Source organism: Simochromis diagramma, unplaced genomic scaffold, assembly GCF_900408965.1.
Source record: "Simochromis diagramma unplaced genomic scaffold, fSimDia1.1 OVJJ01000216.1, whole genome shotgun sequence".
NCBI classification, from domain to species: Eukaryota; Metazoa; Chordata; class Actinopteri; order Cichliformes; family Cichlidae; genus Simochromis; species Simochromis diagramma.
The window spans coordinates 5,656,879-5,678,938 of NW_024386883.1; the positions used below are offsets into that span (position 1 = coordinate 5,656,879).

The window sequence follows — 22,060 nt, forward strand, 5'->3', positions numbered from 1 at the left end:
AACACTGGTTTATCTCGTGATTCATAGGTACACTAACAAACAAAAGCATTTCTCTGAAGATGGCTAGATACAAGGACTGGACTGAAAATGAGTGGAAAAGCAGCCAATGTCCAAATAAAACTTTGAAAGACCTTCAGAAAGCTTGAAAACATACATGCAAACATGTATATCAGGAATTTCTGGCTCATTAGAAGCAAAACATAAAGGAAAGACAGGTGGCTCAAGACTTTTGCACAGTTCTGTAATACTGATGAAATGCAATCAACATTGCATTAAATTTGACCTTTAATATCGCACTGAACAAAATAAAAGAAACACCTGTCAGTATAGCCCAAAACATTTTAACAAAACCACAAATGACAAAAATATTATTACACCGCATCAGGTTTAAATAGCTATATACACATAAGCTACCTAGCAGAGAATACAGCGGAAATGTAAGTAAAGCTTGATAAAAAACCCTGATGAACTTAATGGAGCTCAAATAGAATGCAAACTCTTTCCTGGAGGCTCTTGTACTGACCTTCTCGAGCAGGTATCCGATCACCAGAAAGCCTTTACCGCCCAGCATTTGCTCCTGCATGGCCACTGAGCTTTTCAGCAGCTCCACCAGGAATGCCAGCAGAGTAGCACTGCAACATAAGCACACACCAGCAATGCTGCATTGAAATCACTACTGGACAAACATGTTTACTACTGCAGGCAAGACGATCCATGTCGTGTTTGCTTCATCACTCTTCAGACCCACATTCACATACCCCAGCATATATTTTTAATAAGCAAGGTGCTTTGCTGTTTCTTATTGTCATTTCCTTGATGATATATTTTTTAAATAATCGGACTGCAAAGCTGCTCGATACTGGATGTAACTGGATTAATACTCATGAGATGGGGCAGTTTAGGGGAATCTCGGAGCGAGGAGAACACGTTGACTTTCTAAAACACCTCGCTCTTCCTCCTTTTACTCTCTGTAATCAGTTATTTTGTAGCCTGCAGCACAACCAAGGTTATTCTTTTAAAAGGAAGACAACTCTCCCACATACCAATGTCAACCATTGTCTATATTTACTTCTTCTCATTTTCCCTAGTTTGTTTCGGGGTCCCTACCAGGATCAGCTGCAGCACTGCATAGCAAACAAAACATGTAATATTTTGAAGCTTCAGCCTGATTTCCTCTGCTGAAAAAGAAAAAATGGTGCAGTTGATATAAGTGCTCTTCAGACAGCCATCAGGTTCTCTGTATTTATGCAGATGACTCACCAGACAGTGGTGTCCACGCTGCTGTCATTGAGCTGCTTGTAATCCAGCTGTGCAAAGAGAGGGAACAGGACCTGTATGCCTCCTATAGAGTGAATGGCACTGTGGATGGAGTGGGTAACAATAGCCTTCACATCCTGGGGGTTGGAAAAAAGACTGTTAGCGCTGACTTTATTTGACATGTTCACACAGTAGAAATCACATGCTCACTTCCACTATTAAAGAGCAAACAGCTCTCATATGCAGACTTAAGAATAGAAAATGTTGCAGACATTTTTTTATTCCACATATGGTAATTTAAGACTCGCTTCTTTTCACACACATTTAGTGCATCTATTGTTTTGCTTTTTTAAAAGACTAGTTTTAGATCCCACGGAGACAAATTGAAACAATTTACTTCAAAATAATTTTAATTATCTCAAAACGGAGCATTTCCTTAGGGCTATAAATGGTACCTGTGTACCACTTTAAGCTGTTTTAACCCACTGAACTAAAATCATGAAAAAGGCGACTGCAAGACCTCCCTTAACTAAATTAACCGGATAAGAAAACAGGACTCCCTTTGTGCCCTCGTAATTATAAAATAGAGAATTTGCTGCCTGAATGGTTGGTGCATTTTTCACACACTGTGCAACTGAGGGAATTCTCAGAAATCAGGAGATTTTTTTAAGAAAAGAAAAGGAAAGCACCACTGGTTGAGCAGATCTCCATCAACCTTGAAAGATATTTGCTTAAACATAACTACAAGCAGTATCCTTCAAAGAAGGTTAAACTAAGATCTAAGAGTCCTGTCAAAATAAAATCTGTTTTATATATTTTCTTAAATATCATATCAGCTATAATATCTTATACTGAGGAAATCCCTTATATCTACAGTGCAAGGTAAATACCACTTATTTTCACAAATGCAATTGAGGCGAGTGTGAGTCAGCCTATGAAAAACTAGCTCGATAATCACACTGAGCAATCACTTCATTCCACTTCAGTCATTCACATATGCATTACTAAACACATCAAGAGCTGTGGGCTGTGATTTAGAGCGAGCTCTCTCAGAAGAAACAAGCCAAACTAACCTGTAGCATGAGTGCGTGCGGTGAGTGGACGAAGATGGAAGGGTTTTCCCTGGGCGACGACTCCAGGCAGAGCTGGGCATCCGTTGCCTTGGCGTTGTAGGTGAAAGAGATGGAGCTGGCCAGCTTTCCGTCATACAGCACCTGCTTGTGGTGCTCAGCCAAGTGGATGTCGCTCTCGGACTTGAACTTGAAAGTGCTCTGCAGTGGCGGTGGAGGTGGAGGAGGAAGAAGAAGATGTCAAGGGTTGTGTGAGGAAACCATTGAATCAGACAGACAAATGACTTTCCCCGAGACGACAGAAGCGCGTCTCTGTGTGCACAAGTTCAACACCCAAAATGGAGTCTGCTTAATTGCAGCATGAGCCGTGTGTAAACAACACAGCATTAGCTTAATGAACACAGCGCTAACCCGGGCACTAATTCAATTAGCCCAGAATAAGAGATGGATGGGGGAGCGGATGTGTGGGAGAGGAGCACTCGGAGATCCAAATTTATCTCTCTCTTTGTAGTCCACCAACACCAAACACACAAAAGAGAAGGGAAACATTATTTACATTTATCCCACAAAAAAAACAACAAAAAACCCACACAGCCTGGAATCTAAAATAGCTTTACTTTGGATCATTTTCTCACTTTTCTGTTCCTCCACTGACATTATGGACGAATGTAACACAGCAGTATGTTGAAACCAGGACACGCGGTCTAAAGATAGACGCATTTCTTTAGTCCACGCACAAATTGTAGGAACTGTAGGTTGCACTTCATCTGTATCTATATCCGTCTATCTGCACAGGTCTCTGGGTTCATGTGTCCTGCAGCAGTGCTGCTACACACAAAGTATAAAGCCCAGCAGATGAAAGGCCAGCGGACTGATCTGCCACCCTCTGCAGCAGCTCTAGGCGGGGGCCGCTCTCCACCTACAAGCGTCTGGGTCCCCAGGTACCTCACTCAGCCTGACTGCACAGGAAAGCCGCGGGCCGATGACAGACCTGCAGGCCCGTCTTCTTCTAAACCTTTCATCTGAGGTCTAGCGTAAAAAAAGATTAAAAATGCCCTGAGCAGTTTTAACCATGCACCACTAAATGTAACATCCTTATTTCCATCCAAGGGCTGAATACAAATTTACACTAAATCTTCTCTGATTCAGTTACGAGAAACACAAAACGCTTCCTTGCATGGACACGCAAAGAGGAGCCGGGAGAGGCCACTAATCTGCATCTAAAGCCACTTTTCACAGTCTTCACAGCACAGCATTGTTTGCAAGAGTAATTAATGGTAATTACAGCATGCTTCTATTTTCTGAATTAAGAAGATATTACTTTAGTCAGATACGGGAGCTGATGACCCCGTGTTAAACAGCTCCTCTGTGAAGCAGCGTGTGTCAATAAGCTTATCTGTTAAAAATTGCCTGAAATTCTGCAATAATTCTTCACAATCACTAATAAAAAGCCTCTTCAGTTTATTTTGGAGTGGGCCCTACAAAAGTATTGTATAGCCTGAATGTGAAATTAATGCACTTATTAGGATGCAGATTTTTTGCAGCGTCAGCCTGTTTATTGTGCTGTACTTACAAGGTGTGTGTGTGTGCATGTATAGACGCAGCTCCTTTAAATGTGAGCTTGCATTCAGGTTGCCATAGTAAAAAGGGGGAAGGCGGGCTGCTGAAAGCGTCAAAGATCTTTGCTGACTCTTCAAAGTACGAAGACATAAGGGGATATCCGTCAGGTGGAAGGAGGAACATGCATTAAAGCGCGGGTTTTTACATATGTAAAGCCTTACGCGGCTGCACTTAAAAACATGTGTCCCCTCACACCGAGAGGAATGAAAGCGACAACTCTTGCCTTTTTCGCACCTGACAGATGCAGATACGACATGGCCTGCAGTGATAACGGCGCACGAGCCCGTGCACGCGCGCTTAAACCATTCAGCTCATCCTTCGCCTGCCTGCAACTCCAGACAGTTTACTGAATGACGGCCAACTCTTCAGGATGAGAATTCCAGCATCTGACAGAAATGTTGCCTGACTTATTATAAGCTATTTATAAAAAAAATAAATAAATCTAAATCTAGGACTGGCTATCTGTAAATAATCAAAACTAAATGTCAACTCTAAACACTTTCTAAAACTGAATTAGAGCAAAAATATCAGAAATCTACCAAGACATTTGTAGCCAGCGTTAGTCACACATGTTAATCTGCACAGAAATCTAAAGGTTCAACATTAACAACTCGCACCACAAAAAAAGACTGTGAATGTCACTATAATGAAACATATGAGACATACACACAACAACACACACAAGCGCACAATGCAGGTGTCCAGATACATACTCGCATGGTTCATTAATTAAGTTGTGGCCAGATTGCTGGCAGAGCTCTGCAACGAGGACATCTGGACCTCCTATAAACAGTGTAACCAATGACATATTCAACACACGAGTGGCGGGACATATACAGAACACACACATACACACGCAGAGGAAGATAAAAATAACACCAGAGCTTCCTTTCAACCGTGGCCCGCACAGAAAAACAAGACGTTATGTCCCGTCTTCTTCTTCTGTCATTAGGAGAGCATGGAAGTGCTGAACTGCGCACGCAGACATTTAGCACAATCAGCGTGTCAGCCATCATAAGCCTCGTCGAACCGGAACACCACGCGCACCCTCACTGTGCTAAAGCAGAGTGTCTGTCTGCTTCCTGTTCCTCATTACTGAACAGTAACACTGACAGTGGCTGGGACTAAGAAGCCACATACGGCTGCGCGCACACATACTGTGTGTATATATGTGGATACAGTTCGATTAAACACAGATTGGGCAAAACCCAAGAAGAAACGTATAACACACACACGTCCACATCTGCGTGAAGCCACGGGAACGAGGACCGACCTACATTCGAGTTAAGACAGGAAGCTGCGTGACACAAACAGACCCACTGGCGTCCCTCCTTTGGCCGAGCGAAAAGCCCACGCACTTGTCATTACAATGCCAGCGCCAAGGCCTGTGGCTTTAAAACAACTGAGCCATTTAATGGTCTCTTCTGGGCATCTGAGAAGCTCATTCTAAGCCATGCAGAGAGGCAATCATCTGACTGATCAGCCTCAGGAAACTGTGGGCTGTGACAGAGAGAGGAATCAGTATTCATGGCAGAGAAACAGCAAACCCCATGCATGCGATCATTAGGAGGAGCTGAAGAGAAGTCTAGTTCATCAAATGCCTCAATGATTAAAAGAAAAAAGGAAAGGTGTAAAGGCCACATGTATGATTCAGCGCTCGTATATGAGAGACAGCTGTAGTTTCACTTTCAGGCCGGCCAGATCTTTACTGCATCCCATTCACCTGTTCTCCTTCCCCCAGATCGCTCATGTATCCACACAGCTGCCATCTAATACATGCAAACATGCCAAAGAAAAACATTATTTAAAAGAACAAAATCTGATTAAGGATATTTTCTTTCTAATAAGCAGCTGAAATCACATCAGCTGCCTTATCCCCATGACGACTCGCGGTTTTTAAAATTCTGACATCTTTGGACACCTTCATAAACAAGTCGTAAGTGGCCTGAGGCGTGCGAGTGTGCCAAAACAAGAAGCAGACAGCTGGCAAGGCATCTCAGCTGCCACTGATAGCCAGACCAAAAGGCAGAAACTGTGATTTCTAAAGCAATCAGAGCTCAACACCCAACATTGTGAAGCCTCATTTGAATAACTTTAATAACCACAGGAACACAAAGTCCTAAAAAAAAAAACCCAAAAAACACTTGAGTTAAAATGTGGCATGTATGGATAGTTCTGTATTTGCCTTTTGTGCCTTTTTAACCTCAAGGAAATGAGTGCAACCAAAAAAAAAACAACTAGGTGTATGAGTAAATCTAGGCATTCAAAAAGCTCACTGAGAAGGAAGGTAGATGAACTCAAGCTGTACAACATCATCTGCTGCTGTCTTCACAAACTGATGTTGATGACACTGAAACTGACAGAAGCACGATGAATCAAATGGAAAAACTCCTGCACCTTTTAGATTACATTACTGATGACCTCTATGAGAAAGCCTGGCTTTGAACAATAACGTTTGATGTATATTTTTACATTTAGTTTTCTAAGACGTGCTTTTTCTATACTGGAATAAACTTGGTATTATTGTTAAAAATGTGTACAGATGTTTTTTACCTGCTTTCAAGTTACGGCTTCACACATTAGAGCTAAAAAGCAAGAAGTAGCTTCAACTTCAAGACAATGGACACGTCAACAGTAGCAGCAGAGAAAAGTCTTATAAACAGGTAAATGTTTGAAGTGTCCAAAAAAAATGTTCTTATTTAAAATACTACTTCTAATCAGCTCGTTAAACACACTTCATATTCTAGTACTGGGATGAAGTACTTCATAATGTCTTCAACAGGGTCCTGAAAACACTGCTCAGAGATTCTGGTCCATATTGACATGATAGCACCACACAGCTCGTTCCACCACATCCCAAAGGTGCCCGACTGGGTTGAGATCTGGTGACTGTGGAGGCCATTTGAGTGCACTGTCATGTTCAAGAAACCAGTTTGAAATGATTTGGTACATTATCCTGCTGGAAGCAGCCATCAGTAGATGGGTACGCTGTGGTCATACAGCGATGGACGTGGTCAGCCACAATACTCTGTGGGGCTGTGTTGTTTAAACCATGCTCGCTTGGTACCAAGTGTGCCAAGATAATATGCTCCACACCATTACCCCTCCACCAGCCTGAACTCTTGGCACAAGGCAGGATGGACCCATGCTTTCATGTTGTTTACACATTCGGACCCTACCATACAATCACAATAGACAAGGAGACTCATAAAAACCAGATGTTTTTCCAAGCTTCTATCCAGTGTTGGTTTTGTAGCCTTCTTAGTTTTTTTAAAGTTCAACCCTGCCTTTAACTTTAAAATAGTGCAATTATTAAGATTTGTGGTCTGTGGTGAGGCCCCAATATTTCAAGATCGCTTTGATTTATGATATTACATTTGATCAAACACCATTATTGTTGGTGTTTAAATCAGCACACAGCAGGTACCAGTGCACAGTGCAGACTTTGATGATACAGGTAAAATCCTCAGGTTATAAACAACAACATGAATGGAAACCGACAGCATATAGAAACATTAAATAATAGTCAGGAGGCCGGGATGTTCTAACTGTGACACTGAAGCACTGCTAAGCATTTGGAGAACATGTGCTATAGTGGTGATAAGCATGGATGCGGGCGCTATCTCACCTTGTATCCTGGGCCGAGCTGGTGAATAGCAAAAATCTGAGCTGGGTTGAGAGCTTCACTGAAAACGTAAATGGCCCCCAGCTGACCGCAGAACACCCTGTTAGCATCTGCTGTCTCTGATGAACCCAGGAAACACTTGTCGTAACTCTGAAGGAAAGACAGAGCACAAGATAATGTTACCTTTCAGACATAATCAAACAGAAATGTAATCAGAGTAATCGACAGTTTGGAGAAAAATAATATGTTTTGAAGTTTGCTGATCTTTACAGTGATCTGAAAGACAGATATGGTTCATTTTGAGTCATAAGATCTCTGAAGCAATAAACAGTGGATGGTGGAAAACAGATAAGTCTTTGATAGCTGCTGGTTCCTAATCGCTCGGTCCCAACTCTACTCTCACCTGCTATTACATTTGTCCCGTTCGCTCTCACAGCCCTTATCACAATGAAATCTTTACTCCTCTGCCTTTTTTCAAAATGAGGACAAACGTTTTATCTTGGGCCCTCGGGACCAAACAAACCCCGATAGCGTCGACGTTTTCCGAGACCCTTGATTTCAAGTCTCTGAATGAGCTGCGTGAACAGCAAAACCCTCTCCCTCAGTTTCTTACAACGCCAACCTTCAATACCGGCAGCAATGTCAAAAGCTGGCCAGGATGGAAGGGGAACAAAGGCCGTGCAGCTACCTGTCACCTGCTAAATGGAAAAGTTGGAAGTTGGAGTTTGGGTGAGCTATGTTGGAAAGAGGCCCAAGGACAACTTTGTTCCTGCTGACAAATGCAGAGGGCAAACCTCAGATGTCTGCCAATATCACAACAGGAGAGAGGTGTGAAGTAGAGCCAGGCCAGTACTGGATTTCTGACAGTGCTGCGGAAATCCTTATTTTGAAGCTAAATCTATTTTTTTTTTTAAGCAATCGTCAAATAGAAGCAGCTGAATAATGAACTCCACGTTCATAATCAACTGTGCACGCTACCACGTAAAATCCACAGCAAACAACATCAGCGCCCTTACATCGTTGGTGTTGACGTGCCAGGCCATATCACCATAGGAGACCAGCTGACCGTTCACATAGCAACGGATCTCAGAGTTCCTCCAGCGGTTGTAGATGTGGACGATGCTGATCATATACCACTGAAAAATTGAAAAAACACATTAAAATAAAACACACACACACACACACAAGATGATTAATCAAAACAAGAAAAGCATCACTGCACCAAATTACCAAAACAAGAACTAAATTTCTTTGATTTACCCGAGGCTTTTATATTTGTGGGAGTTCTTCAGAACTGTTTCGTGACGACTGAGACCTTTCTTGTTTTGGTTTTTTTCGTTTTTATATACAACCAGAACGATATTTTAATCGATTTTATTCCTCTGCCTCTGCTCTCACCTTGGCTATTACTGACAGTTGTTTGTCCATCAGACGCATTACATCCAAACCCTCAGGGCTGAATTTAAACTAAATTGAAACTTAGTGAAAAGGTGACGCATTCATACTGAGAACTGAGAAATAAGGCAACGGCCTTGGCGTATAATGTTTACTGCTACGGGGGTCAGGCGGTCCACAGTGATGACACCTGAGCTCCCGTGAGTCCCGTGCTGCAATTGCATTTTTTGGGATTTCCTATTTTTATACCTCATCTGCTTTTGAAATGCAGAGCGAGTTATAGCCTGTTGTCATGTGTTTGTTGGGGTGTTGTGCTGTGACAGCAGAGAGGAAAACCAAGAGTGAAACCAACAACGACAAAAAACACAAAAAAAGGGCTCACAAGTTAGGCAAATAAAAGCAAATAATTTGCTTTTTTTATTCTTTTTTTTTTTTTTTCCTTTTGCTTCTCAGAGAGAGTGAAGGGATCTCTCGGGGTTGCAAGTAATAAAAGGAAAAACACTGTCAGCCTTGATTGCTCCAAAATATCTGGTACACTGATGTTGTTGATTTGGACATTGGCTCTGTTGGTGGCTGAATGCATCATACAGACTACTAAGCTACTGTAAAAGCAAACCTGTTGAAGCCTGTGGTGAACAAAATGTGTTACTTGCACCTTTGCACTTGTTATTTAATAAACACAAACTACTGAAAGATATTGACAAAAGCCTCCTGCTGTATCCACTACTGTATGTTTTCATCAAGACTTTATTTTATTTCCTAGCTTAGTGAAAATTCATATCTTTGTAATACAGAGAATACTCACTCTCACTGCCCTCTACTTTAGCTCACTATAAGAAGGTCAGCTAACATGAATTACAACAGTGTTGAACTCATTTACTCAACAGAACGCTTGTTGTTCTCTCTCTTTTTTCACTTTGCCCACCTTTATAGTGTATGGCTACAGCAATATGCTTGTGTGCCTTCATTAGAAAACATCTTCCCTGGTGATAATACACACAGGTTCCCTGGAGAGAGACTGCAATGGGGAACAGGAGTGCAGAGGGGAGGGTGGGGAAGCTATAATTTTGCAGGTGCATGTATACATGGGGAGTAGGGAGCACAAAGTGTGCGTTGCCAGCGTTCAGTCTCTCGTACATGCATGCACACACGCATTAACGCATGTGCACGACAAGGCAAAACGCTGTGAGACACGGTGGCTTCAAAATTTATCAAATGGAACCACTGGGAACTTCGTTAGGCGGTGCAGGGATTCTACTGGGTCAGCAAATCCTCTGGAAGGCCATCTCATCAAGTAATGTGTGTTTGTTTATGTGCGCGTGCGAGGATGTGTGCGAGCGCGTGTGTGGGACAGTGGCAAAATGCTGACAGCGCGGTACAGGGGCAGCGTGCAGGTCTTAATTGACAGACCTTATCTGGACTCATCAACATTCGACGTGTGTGCAGAGAGACGGGGAGAGCAGCAGCACTCTCCTGATGCTGTGTCATTTAACAAGTGGCACAGGAGCTCCAGAAAATGGGTGTTTCTTTTTCTTACCTTGCGGGGCTGGAAATCATATTTCACGCAGTGCTGGAAGCCTTTTCCTTTCGACTTCAACGATGTCACAATGAGGCAGTTTCCCACAAAGTGCGCGGAGTAACCGATTCCTTTACTGGTGCGAAAACTGAAGAAGAATGAGAAAGAGAAACACTCATTTCACTTTGGTGTAGAGTCGAGATACGAGTCTGAAAATGGCTGTGATAAGTTTTCAGCTAGCTGTAAATGAAAACAAATTAGCTTAGGCTAACTTCATGAATGAGCTACCCCTATAAATGTCATGTGAACCATGAAGCTGCTTAGACTAAAAGAGCTGGATTTTATTTCACAAATACAACTGCACCTAAAGATATCCTTACTACTGAAATACATGCACAAGGCACCTTTCACAGCTACATGTCGCATCCTTTAGGGTCACAAAAAGCAGGATTTTAAGGTGCTTTCCTTTCAGCGATGCCAAGGGTCCCAGATTGTAGGTTTGTGAGAAACACCACTAATCCTCTTCCCTCCATTTTACCCGCATAATTTTTCTCTTCCCGCGCTTGTAACCTCCACATAAAACCTAGTCTCACAGCTAAGCTTCTTCCTGAAACAAGCAGACATATTTTCTTTTTAAAATAGACCCAGAAGGATCGCGCATACAGCAGGAAGGAGATATAAATCCCTCTCAAGTGAATCCCTGGTACACATTAGTAGGACACGTACTGCGTTATCATGGCCTTCATGCAGCTGCTGAGGCCAGTATCAGACAGGCAGCTGGAGTAGCAGCTGCATCTGGGGGAGGATGATAAGACCGGGGCCAGAGAAGAGGAGGCTGCCCTCCCTCTCTCGCACCCTGCTTACCATGACAACCTGACAAACCAAACTGTTACTAAGGAAACAAGATTACATCCGAGCACTTTTCCTGATTAGCACTCATCTCCGAGATAGTATCTGGAGGATATATGGATGCACATCGTGCTTCCTGTAGACGACTTCACAACCTTTTCCCTCCGTAATGAATCAGAGGGAGGAGAGGTGAAGGCAGGACGGCGCTAGTTAGTGTCAAAGAGCGAAGAGGTAGAGGGAAGAAGCCAAGCAGTGGCGTGAGGGAGTTCAATTAAATAAAAGGTCAAAGCTAATGAAGCTTCATAGTAGCTAACGGCTTGCACTTGCAACACTAACGGTGAGGCCAGCGAGGGCCAGAGCTGCACAGCGAGGAGGAGGCATCCACCCAACAGATCACTTATAATGGAGTGTGTTGACATTTAAAGTTATGTTCTAATTCATTATCTGTTTATCTATTAACTTCCTAACCATGTCATTCAGTCTGACTAGTTAACTCATTATATTAAATGTTTCACTGAAGACACTCAAAAGCTGAACAAAAGTAACGCTGGAAAAAGATTTGAATAGATCTGATTGTTTAGGATTCGGGAGCTATGTGATCATCGCTGTGTCTGTGGCCAGCTGACAACACAACACTTTAACACTCCTAAGATGACAAAAAGATGGAAGTGAGGTGTTAGAAGAGCTGATCTGTTTCCTACGAGTCTCGCAGTACTGAAATGGCTGAAAAACACCATAAGAATGGACTCAAACAACTTCAACATTTTTCTACATCTGATTTTAGACCAAAAATCCTCATTTTTATTTTCCTTTTCACAAATATAATATGGATTACGTATCTAAACAGAAACATGATTAAAACAATGTCTTAACGCCTGTTGCAAATCAAAACAAACTATCACAATTTGTTTGCGATAGTCAACAGCGAGTGCTAACAGTTTGTTGCTTGTCTAAAGCAGTCTGAGTATTTACTTGTATTAAAAAAAATTATTAAAAACCTACAAATGCAACTTGTTGTGATGATTGAAAACATGAAAAAAAAAATGCTTTTGTCTGATTTTCAGATTTTTTTTTTATCTTGTAACAGCTGCACTTTGACTTATGAATGCCCCATGACTCCGCGACAAGTTCCCACGGTGAGAGTTCTTAGAAATAGATAGACACTTTATTGATCCCACAAGGGAAACTGTGCTTGCTGTTGTGAACCCTTCTGAACAAGCCAAAAGTAGCTTTTGTTGCCTAAACACAACAACAACTTCAGTTCATCCTCTGTCTCACACAAGCAGTTTGACCTCCCCTTCCTTTAACCCAGAATTCTTTTGATTCATTCAGTTTCTGACGTGACGTTAAAACCCATCACGTGCGTGCACCCTGACGGAAATCTGTCCGCTCAACCTTTCCAAAAGCACCGATTGAAACCTTTCTTACATGCACATTTGTGAACCTATCCTGTATGCCGTTCACACCAATTGCGGCAGATTGCAGTCTGCAGTATATTAAGTGCTTTCGCATGCTGTGATTAAGTGCAGCACACTTTCAAACTGTGTCAACCGTGTTCACCTCAGGTTAGTTTTCTTCCAACTGTAACTATAATGCTTTTTGACATCCAGAAGGAACAGGCCTGAACTTGCTTTGTGCAGCTATGTCTGCTCCTCTGCTTGGATCATTAGTGAAAGCACAAGGACGTCTGTACGAACTAAAACCACTTCGTACACAAGTAAAATTTCTTTAAACTGAGAACACTAGCGAGTGCTGCTACTATAGAAATTTGCTCATGTCTGAGCCTCTTTTGTCATTTTCTTTTTCTCAAACCTATCTAGAGTTTTTTTTTTTTTTAAAGCATACCAAGAGTCTACAAAGAAATCCTGTGCTTTTGTGATCCCGGAGGGCTGATAAAAAACCCCAACTTGGCGACGTTTGGATTCCTTTTCCTCGATTTAACGCCTCTCTAACACAATAATATCAGGGTGACATCATTAGGTCAACAAGTCAGGGAAATAAGTGCAAGATTCACAGCTAACAGAAACTCTTTAACAGTACTTGAGCTGATTTTTCATTGAAATTCAAGAAAACGTACACAGTTTGAAGATGTTTAAATTTTTCAACAGTCCAGATGAATGAACTTACCAGTAGAGGTACGGCTTGTCTTTATCCACATTGATGTTGTTGAGTGGATCCTGCCTGAACCAAGTGTTGATAGTGAATCCGTTCTGGTATGGCCATTTGGCAATTGGTGGTAAAGCTATAGCCTGGAGCAGAACAATCAGCTATCACTACACTCATATGCACGAGAAAATGCCCTTTAATATGAGCTGACTGACTGCAAACAAGCATAGATTAATCTGGATAAAAAAAGAATTATTCTGATAGATAAGTGGTGTACAAGTGGTTAGTGCGTGCTGGTCGGTCTCACCGCTGCACTCCGGCCTGGAAAGTTGAAAAAGGTGTCCGGGCCGTGTCTCTGTGGCATCTGGTTCAACACTGACAACAGCTTGATAGCGTGTCTTGGCTGGAGGAGAGGAGGAAAGACCAAAGTGACTGCCATTATTAAGTGACAGATGCTCCCTATCAGGGGCACAGGGGAGAGTAAGACTGTTTAAATAAATAAATAAAAAAAAAAAAAAAAAAACATGGTGTGACATCACATCTCTACCACAACCCAGCTGGATCAATAACTCTTCAATCACCTCCGTCCTACCCCCGACAACACCTCATCAATACCATGGCAACCCTTAATCGATCTGTCTCTGGAGAGGGCTGCTGAGGGGAGGAGGAATCGGAAAAGATGGGAAAACAGCGGTAGGTGGATGGGTTAGTGATAGATATTGGACAGCAGAGAGCAGTGGACTGCTGATCAGTGACCAGAGGTTGCTGATGGAGGTTGCCCTGGAGCCTGCCTAGAAGGGGGGATTGCCGAAGAAGTGGCAAGGATTCCCAGGATGAGTTAACAAACACCGAATCATCGCACACTCTGCAAACCTTGCTAAAACTACAGTCAGTAAGGATGTCATAGGAGACTGTTTAGACTCATAAAACCCTCGTTAATCTTCACAGTACAGTTTTAAAACATCCGCTCTGAGTCAGCTAAACCGTCCGACTAGAAGGTGGGCCAATGAGCAAACTACAGGGAGCTGTTAAGCTTACAACAAGAAGCAATGTAAGCTGAGATTGCACTAAGCACTCCCAAATCTAAGCTCCTGAATTAATCCCATTTTCAGGTACTGGCGTTTGTAGCTCTAAAAGTAAGCATGAATCAGCAATAGCAGAAGCCAATTTAAGCAGAAATTCGACAATAAACAGCATACGGGTTTCAGTATAAAAGCCTGAAGCAACCAAAGTGCAAGAGTGGTTCGTGTTGCCGTTTCAATAAAGGAGGAAATGTATTAATCAAACTCTCTTCCAATTGCCTGCAAAGCAATTCACTGAGAATACAATGCCAAATTGGCAGGTTGTGATAACAGACGTTTATTTGGCTCACTGTGCAAGAGTAAAGAAAGTTTGAGGTAAGGAGAAGTAAAGAAGAAGAAATGGAAATCCCCGAACAAAGCATTCAGCTTCATAGAGCGGTTCAGATGATTATATGTGTCCTGAATGTGACTCTACTGGACTCTACTGGCTCCTTCACCTTCACACCTGATTAAGCTTTCACTGTCACTTTTTTTTTTTTTTCACCATGCTTCTCTTCAATTACACTAATAAAATCAATTACAAGCAAAAACAAAAACAAGAACACAAGCTAAAGTGTCTTAACAAACATACAAAAATGAATCCTAATATGGAGTCAAAGGTATACACACCCATCCTTCATTATTCTAGTGCATTAGCACAAACATCTCACTAAGTGACATCCAGACTAATGACACGCAGACAAACTCATGCTGTATGGCTAATATAGTTTGCATTTTTTAAGCTTCCACAGCAAGTGAATACCAGTAAATCAAAAACAGTGAAATGTCTAATTCAGCAGCAAATGTGACATCTGTAAAAACAAAAAACCTAAAAAGATCAAACATATCCAAGGTTACAACATCCCAGTAATCATCAGTGTTGGCAGAGAAAATTAATATTGCTTCGTGAATACCAGCTCCTCTCAAACCAGACATGAATCTTCAATAATGTTCTGATATATTTGTTGGTCTGCGGCCATCTGAGCAAACAAAGGGTTTCTGACTGAAGCTCCTTCTGTCGTTGAATTGTCCCCTGAGGTACACCACATCAGAAATGCTCCCAATATGAAACACAGGAGATACTTATGACATACATCAAAAAAATTTTTGCAGTGTTGATATTTGTTAAACTGTAAAGAACCAGTAAGTGCATGAGTCTTAGCCCGTAGCTAATGGTGCGTGTCACGCCACTTCCCGGCATTGGCCTGCAGGAGAACTCGCTAGATTGGATGACGTACTTTATTCTCTACAGCTACAACCATGCAAACCATAATCTGTACCCTACTGGATGAACTCGTGTGGGCTGTCTGGTTCCAGATCTTTTTAAACCGAGACCAAAGTGGCAGCTTGTTTCCAAATAAGCTCTCTAAGACTGGCGCAGAGGTAAACACATGAAATAGCCCTGCTTCATGACCAGGTAGAGACACAATTTCAGTCTCATGGGGGTGGGGGTCACAAGCCAGTTACTCCTAATGCTGGTCCCAAGCCAGGATAAATGGGAGGCTTGTGTTAGGAAGGGTATCCAGCATGAAATCTGTGCCAAATCAAACACACGGCCCCCCTTGGGAAATAAGAGAGCAGCCCAAAGTAGCTTTAGTGTAACAAAATGTGTTTCTGCAAGAATTTAAGCCCTGCAGTTGCTGTTGCTGTCGTTGTCGACTGACAACAGCTAGTTTTCAGTTTATAGAGGCTTTGAGTTGCGCTGGATGCCCTTGATTTGCATGAAGGAGCCTAGACCACAACACTGCTCACCTGCTTACACAGACAATGAATGGAAGTCGTGGAAATGACAGATCCTGCGGAGACGTACCCACAATCTAAAATTCTAATCGCTTCTTAAATCACCACCAAAACTTACCCAGATGCCGTTTTCGCCCCTCAGCATACTAAAGAGCAGCTTCAACTCCTTGACTGTGATGCTGTAGCTGGCCATGACTCCCAGCATGTCCACCAGAAGGTCTGACAACAAAGAAAACACACACACACACACACACACACACACAAACAAAAGGCAGAAAGTAAGTGTAAGACAGCAGAGATATCCTGAATGTGCATGCTCCTATGAGTTTGTGTGTGAGTCAGCGTTTGGAAGTCTCTCTACTGACATTTCTGATAGAATATGGTGAGGGCATAAGACACTGACAGGTTGTTATACTGTCAGTTGAGCAATTTATTATTCAGAGAAGTAAAAATCAGCGGCGCTTCACCCAAGTACTCAGAGCTACTGCCATGTAAACAAAACACACACAACCTCAAACCTCAACGAGTGTTGCTTTTCACAGCACTGCTAAATACGGTCAGAGTACACATGACAACGGATAAAGCTCCATTAATACATAATGATCTTAATACATCAGGGAATAGAAGGCCAAACAACTGAGAAAGGGCTAAATACATTGTCAGCTGTGACAGCGTTAATTATGATTCACAAATATAGCTGTGGTCAAACGTTTACATGCACTCATCATGGGCATGAATGTTGTGGTGATTTGGGGCTTTTAATGATTTCTTTGAACTGTTCTTTTTCCAGAGTGCAATGACTGTACAGCTTACATCTTTAATGACTTTAAGAACACGAACTGAGTTTTGATTTTCTCTAATCCACACAGGGTCACAATTGTACATACGGGCTCGACTATACACATACATCACCTCTACTCCCACTTGGGTAAACATCACTTAGCAGGGTGCACTTCAATCAGACAGTTTTGACAGCCATCAAAAAGCTTCTGATATAATTTTGGACGGACTGGTGGGATTCATCTAAACTGGTTGGCTTCTTGGTACAGACCCAACGTTCCTATGTTTGAAAGCTTCGCCTTTACTCCTGCAAACAAACCTCATGTCATTGTGGCTAGTTAGCTCAATCTTTGTCTCCTCTGACCACAAAACGTTTCTCCAAAAGCCATTTGGCTGATTCATGTGGACAGCTGCAAATTCCAGTCTAGCTCGAAGGTGTCGAATTTGGAACAGGAGCTTCTTGTTTGTTCTGGATCTCCTCAGTCCATGGCAAAAGCTCACTCCACTATGGCCAGTGAAGCCAGTGTTCCAACAGTTTCCAGTTCATGGCAGGCTTGTTGGGTTGTCTGAACATCCTAACCTAACCAAATATCCTCTCATCTGAGGGTGACGCATCTGAATATCCTGTATTTACATACAATTGTTTATTTATGTAAATCTACACAATCCTCCTTCTTAAATCTTCACGGAGTTCCTTCCTATTGTTCTGAGCATTGGTCCAATACCAATTTTTAACCTGGCAAAATCAATTATAATCACTCACAAGAAGTTAACAGACCTTGGACTTGTCAGGTTAACCCTTTAAGCCTGAACTGTGAAATAATTGTGAGAATAAAAAAAAAAAATTAATGAATTCAATATTAATTTGCAGATATGAGCTTTAACTTGTATCAGGCTTTACACGGTTAAAAGGCACCGAAGAAGCTACAGCATAACTTAAAAGATTTGAGTATAGGAAAATATTAGAGGCCCTACATTTTTAAATGTTGATCCTGTGTCGATTAGATAAAATCCAAACCAAATTCAAACTTGTGCACCCACTTCCCTTTTTTTTAAAGTAATTACAGATGCTGAACAATGATGAGTGTCTGTAAACTTCTGACCACACATGTAATTTAACTGCTAATGGTACAAAAAACAGCATGCAGAGTAGTATTAATCTCCTTTTAGCAAAAAAACCCCAAAGAAACAAAAAACAAATATTCATATTCACCAAAATCGTAATCTATTCCTTTAATTTGTTCACATTTTAACAGACAATAGTGGCAAACCTCCCTCTCTAAGGCTGCGAAAGAGCTTTTGTTTAATGGCTACATGTCATGAAATGATAAAAACAAGACTTTAAATACAATTCCCTCTCAATATTCAAGCATATAATTAAATACCACATTGAGGCTTTTGTTTAGCCCAAATGACCTTCCTGCTTCATTGACTTTCACTTTACACAACCACAACAGATCAGTGTGGATATGGCAGAGAGACAGCACAGCTCTCTCAGAGGGAGCCAATCTGCTTAGAAAGGCTCTTCTTTCCCATTAGGCCTGCTAGATATGAATAGAGTCTTCCCATAATATTTCATTAGCCAAAGCCTAGCGACAGGGAATAAAGGAGAGGGATATCTCACTGAGGTGCTGGGTATGAGAGGAAAATGCAATACACAATGTCCTAGATTCAAAACCCCTAAGCTCTGTTTTTGTTGTGTTCAATTCATGTGGGTCATTTTGCATAGGTTTGGAAAAATGTTACAATCACAGCTCTCTGTGATTTAAGTGGAGTATACTCTGCTGTAGTGAGCAGTAATAAGTCAAAGAAGTTATAAAACACATCATCCTGCGGCGCTAGCTAGGGCAGAGAGGACACTGGGGGGGTGGAGCAAAAGATGTGCACTCCGAGGCATCATTAAAGGGAAGCCAAGGTCAATACGTTCATGTAAAGAGGTGAATGTGGATGTGTTGTTTTGCAATCAAGCCCTGTGAACAAATGGCAGTGAGCACACAGAAACACATCGAGGTTGTTATTTTGCTTTTGCTGCACCGAAGGGTTTTATGGATGTTTCACTGCAGGGCAAACACTCATGGACACGTGGAATAGGTTTTGATATAAGGAAAAACATCTGAGGGTTTTTCCATCAAGGTGGAGGCACGTTTACAGATTCAGCTGGTTGCTGCTTCGTCAACACGATTACAAGGTTGAGAGGTTGGGCATCTGTTAAAGAACAGCCCATTAGGTTTTGGTATGGATCCCCATCACTTTCGTTAAAGTAGAGAGATAGGCCACTGGCCTTGGTAGAGGACTTCTTTCCTCTCTGTCAGCAAGGTTATGCAAAAAGTGCAGAACAAAGTGCATGAAACTTGGACGCACAGTGGAGAGCTGGAGTTTACAGAAGGAACTCATTACATATAAATGCAGATTTAGACATCAAGGCACTGACCTTAGCACAGACTCTGCTCTTCTAGTCTGAGTCTTACCTATTTTTCAGTATCAGTGAAGTTTTACACCAAGCGTGCAATCCAAAATAAGTGGTTCCTGAAAATTCTAACCATGGGTGACGTTTTGGGTCTTCTTCCAGAACTTAGCAAAGTTTTGACACATTCGACTTTCTGTAGTCACAGTTTGAAGATGTCCCCTGAACGCCTCACATGCAAACAGTCATTGTGAAGGCATGCATACAGATAACGCTGGTGGCCTAATAGCTATAAGGTGGGTGTGTGTGTGTGTGTCACTGCAACTGAATAAAAAACACATGCTATTAAAAGTAAAAGCTAATGGTAACCAAGGCAGCTGTGTTCAATCCCAAACTTAGATTTAAGGCCTATTAACCATTTAAATAATAATAATATCATAATATTTTGTTAGCATTTGTTTCAAATACCAATAAATTAGGATCAATAAGCGATACATCCGCATGTTTCTCTCCTCAAACACTACCATCATCATAAACTAAGTGTGACCAGTAAGTTCTTCAGCCATAAAGAGCAAAAGCCTTTATTTAAATATGGCTGATCTTCTCTTCAAAGTAATGTCATAGTCCACCTCTGTGCCACTGCCAGTGTTTTTTGAAAGCTCTCTGGAAGTCCCGTTCCAGACTAATTGCACTTGTGTATCTGCAATGTGTGCTGGATCCCCTACACTGTCCCGAAACAGCATGAGGTTGGAAGAAGAGTAATTTAGAGAGTATCCTTTGTAGTTACTGACAACTGGGTTCATGTTTCATATTAAAAAAAAAAAACACCAGAATTTTCAGTGTGCTGAGAGCAGGTGCACAATGGCACGATCCAGTTGTTTGTGTCCTCAGACCCCACAGAAGGCAAAATTTTTGCGTTGACAGTTTGACTCTGGGATGAATTCACAGTGCCAAGCCCAGTAAAAAAGACATTAATATGTTTGGACACGGACACTGAAGACGCTTCCTCTGTAAGCTGTTTGGACCTGGTTCAAAGCCACAAATTTGAGGTCATATTAAAATTGTGGTAATTCAGGGAATTATCTAAAAACAGTCAGGTGTGGTTTTTGGGGAATTAAGCTGTAAAGTTATCATTATATCCCACTATATTATCATTTTATAGGTTGTCCAATCTTGAAAAAAAACTGATCAAAATACAAAGTATGTGCGCATGTATCCATGTGTACCCACTGCTCACCTGCAATCATGTCATCCACAGTGCTCATCTTGAGCAACACCTGCTGGATGAGGCCAACCTCGGTGCTGGTCTGCAGGTTGCGCACACTCTTGCGGAGTATGGCTGTGAACATGCTCCAGATCTCCGCCTGGCACGTCACCTCGCAGTGGGAAAGCAGCTCCACCATGCAGCCGATGCTCTCCGCCTCCTGGATGATGAAGTTCATCTCCAGGTCAAACTCGCCGCCCACCAGCTTTAGGAGAAGAAGTGGGAAGGGGGAGAAGGGGGAGGGTTTGGGAAGGGAACAGAGGTAGAGCAGGAATTGGGGGGGAGGGTGGAGAGAGAGAACAAGAAGAGTGAATGATTTAGTGTAGCATTTAACCTTATGTCTGAAGGAGAGGTAAGCCTGGCATCTGATGGATGCTGATTGTGGTTGGGAAAGCATCTCTTCTGCCCGGGGCCTCATATGCTGCAACAAATAAACGTCCTTCATGTGAGCACACACACACACACACACACACACACACAGATCGTCTCCTCTTCCTCTTCTGCTCCTCAGTAACATGAAGATAACAGAACTCTACTCTATGAACAACAATTACTCTCAGAATACAGCAGGCATAAATATGCCCCTCTCTACCACCTCAGATGCACAACACCAATTGAACACATACAAAGTTAACGCACATGTCAGTCCCTCTCCTCTCTGATGGCATTAGTGTGAGCAGACCGCACTTTAAAAACTAAATGCAAATGATTTTCCGTCTCTTAATGGCTGGCAACTATAATTACTTGGGTAAGTACAGCAACAACACGCTAGCACATTAACTAACACGCCACATGAACACAGCCATACCCACACAGTTCACCCTCAGCACGCTACGCTATCCAGGAAACGGTAGCCATAGCAACCAGCAAGCTAAGAGAACACCACAGGGGTTATTAAATCAGATGGAAAAGAAACATGCAATAGATTATCAGAAGCTAGCAAGACAGCAAACAGGATAAACATTATGACTATTGTGGTGTTTACACGGCATGAGAGAATAAAACTAATCGATAAATCAAGGAGAGTCGGTCTGTTTCACAATGTGATTAAACTGGAGGGGCAGCAGGGCTGTGGTGTGCTGTCTGCAGTCAGGAGCGGGAAGACGCAGATAATGCTGGTGCTGTTCAATAAAGGGTTTATTTTCAATAATTCATTCTGCATGTGGTTAAACGACCCTTAAGCAAAAACTATTACAAGCTCAGCGGGGAATGTAAAGTTATACTCTGCGCACTCTTGCTATCTTTAAGAGATGATCACATAGCAATTTACAAACTGTGTTGTTTTTGGATCACTGTTAAAAAAAAAATTAAGTTTCACACGCTTAGCTTCAAAATGAAACTTTTTTAAAGAACAAATACACAATAATATTCAT

General features: G+C 42.0%; 1 protein-coding gene across 12 annotated transcripts in view; it reads right to left on the bottom strand.

The window, feature by feature from the left end:
* nbeaa (neurobeachin a) overlaps positions 1–22,060 on the bottom strand; it is a 99,377-nt gene that overhangs the window by 49,339 nt on the left and 27,978 nt on the right. For all 12 annotated transcript variants that reach the window (XM_040033289.1, XM_040033291.1, XM_040033298.1 and 9 more), the window contains exons 2-11: positions 20,661–20,892; positions 16,358–16,458; positions 13,746–13,841; positions 13,460–13,581; positions 10,505–10,631; positions 8,589–8,708; positions 7,576–7,722; positions 2,331–2,528; positions 1,261–1,394; positions 524–632 (exon numbers count right to left, since the gene is read on the bottom strand). In XM_040033289.1, the coding sequence (XP_039889223.1) occupies positions 524–632; positions 1,261–1,394; positions 2,331–2,528; positions 7,576–7,722; positions 8,589–8,708; positions 10,505–10,631; positions 13,460–13,581; positions 13,746–13,841; positions 16,358–16,458; positions 20,661–20,892 (1,386 nt within the window). The remainder of the gene's footprint in view (positions 1–523; positions 633–1,260; positions 1,395–2,330; positions 2,529–7,575; positions 7,723–8,588; positions 8,709–10,504; positions 10,632–13,459; positions 13,582–13,745; positions 13,842–16,357; positions 16,459–20,660; positions 20,893–22,060) is intronic.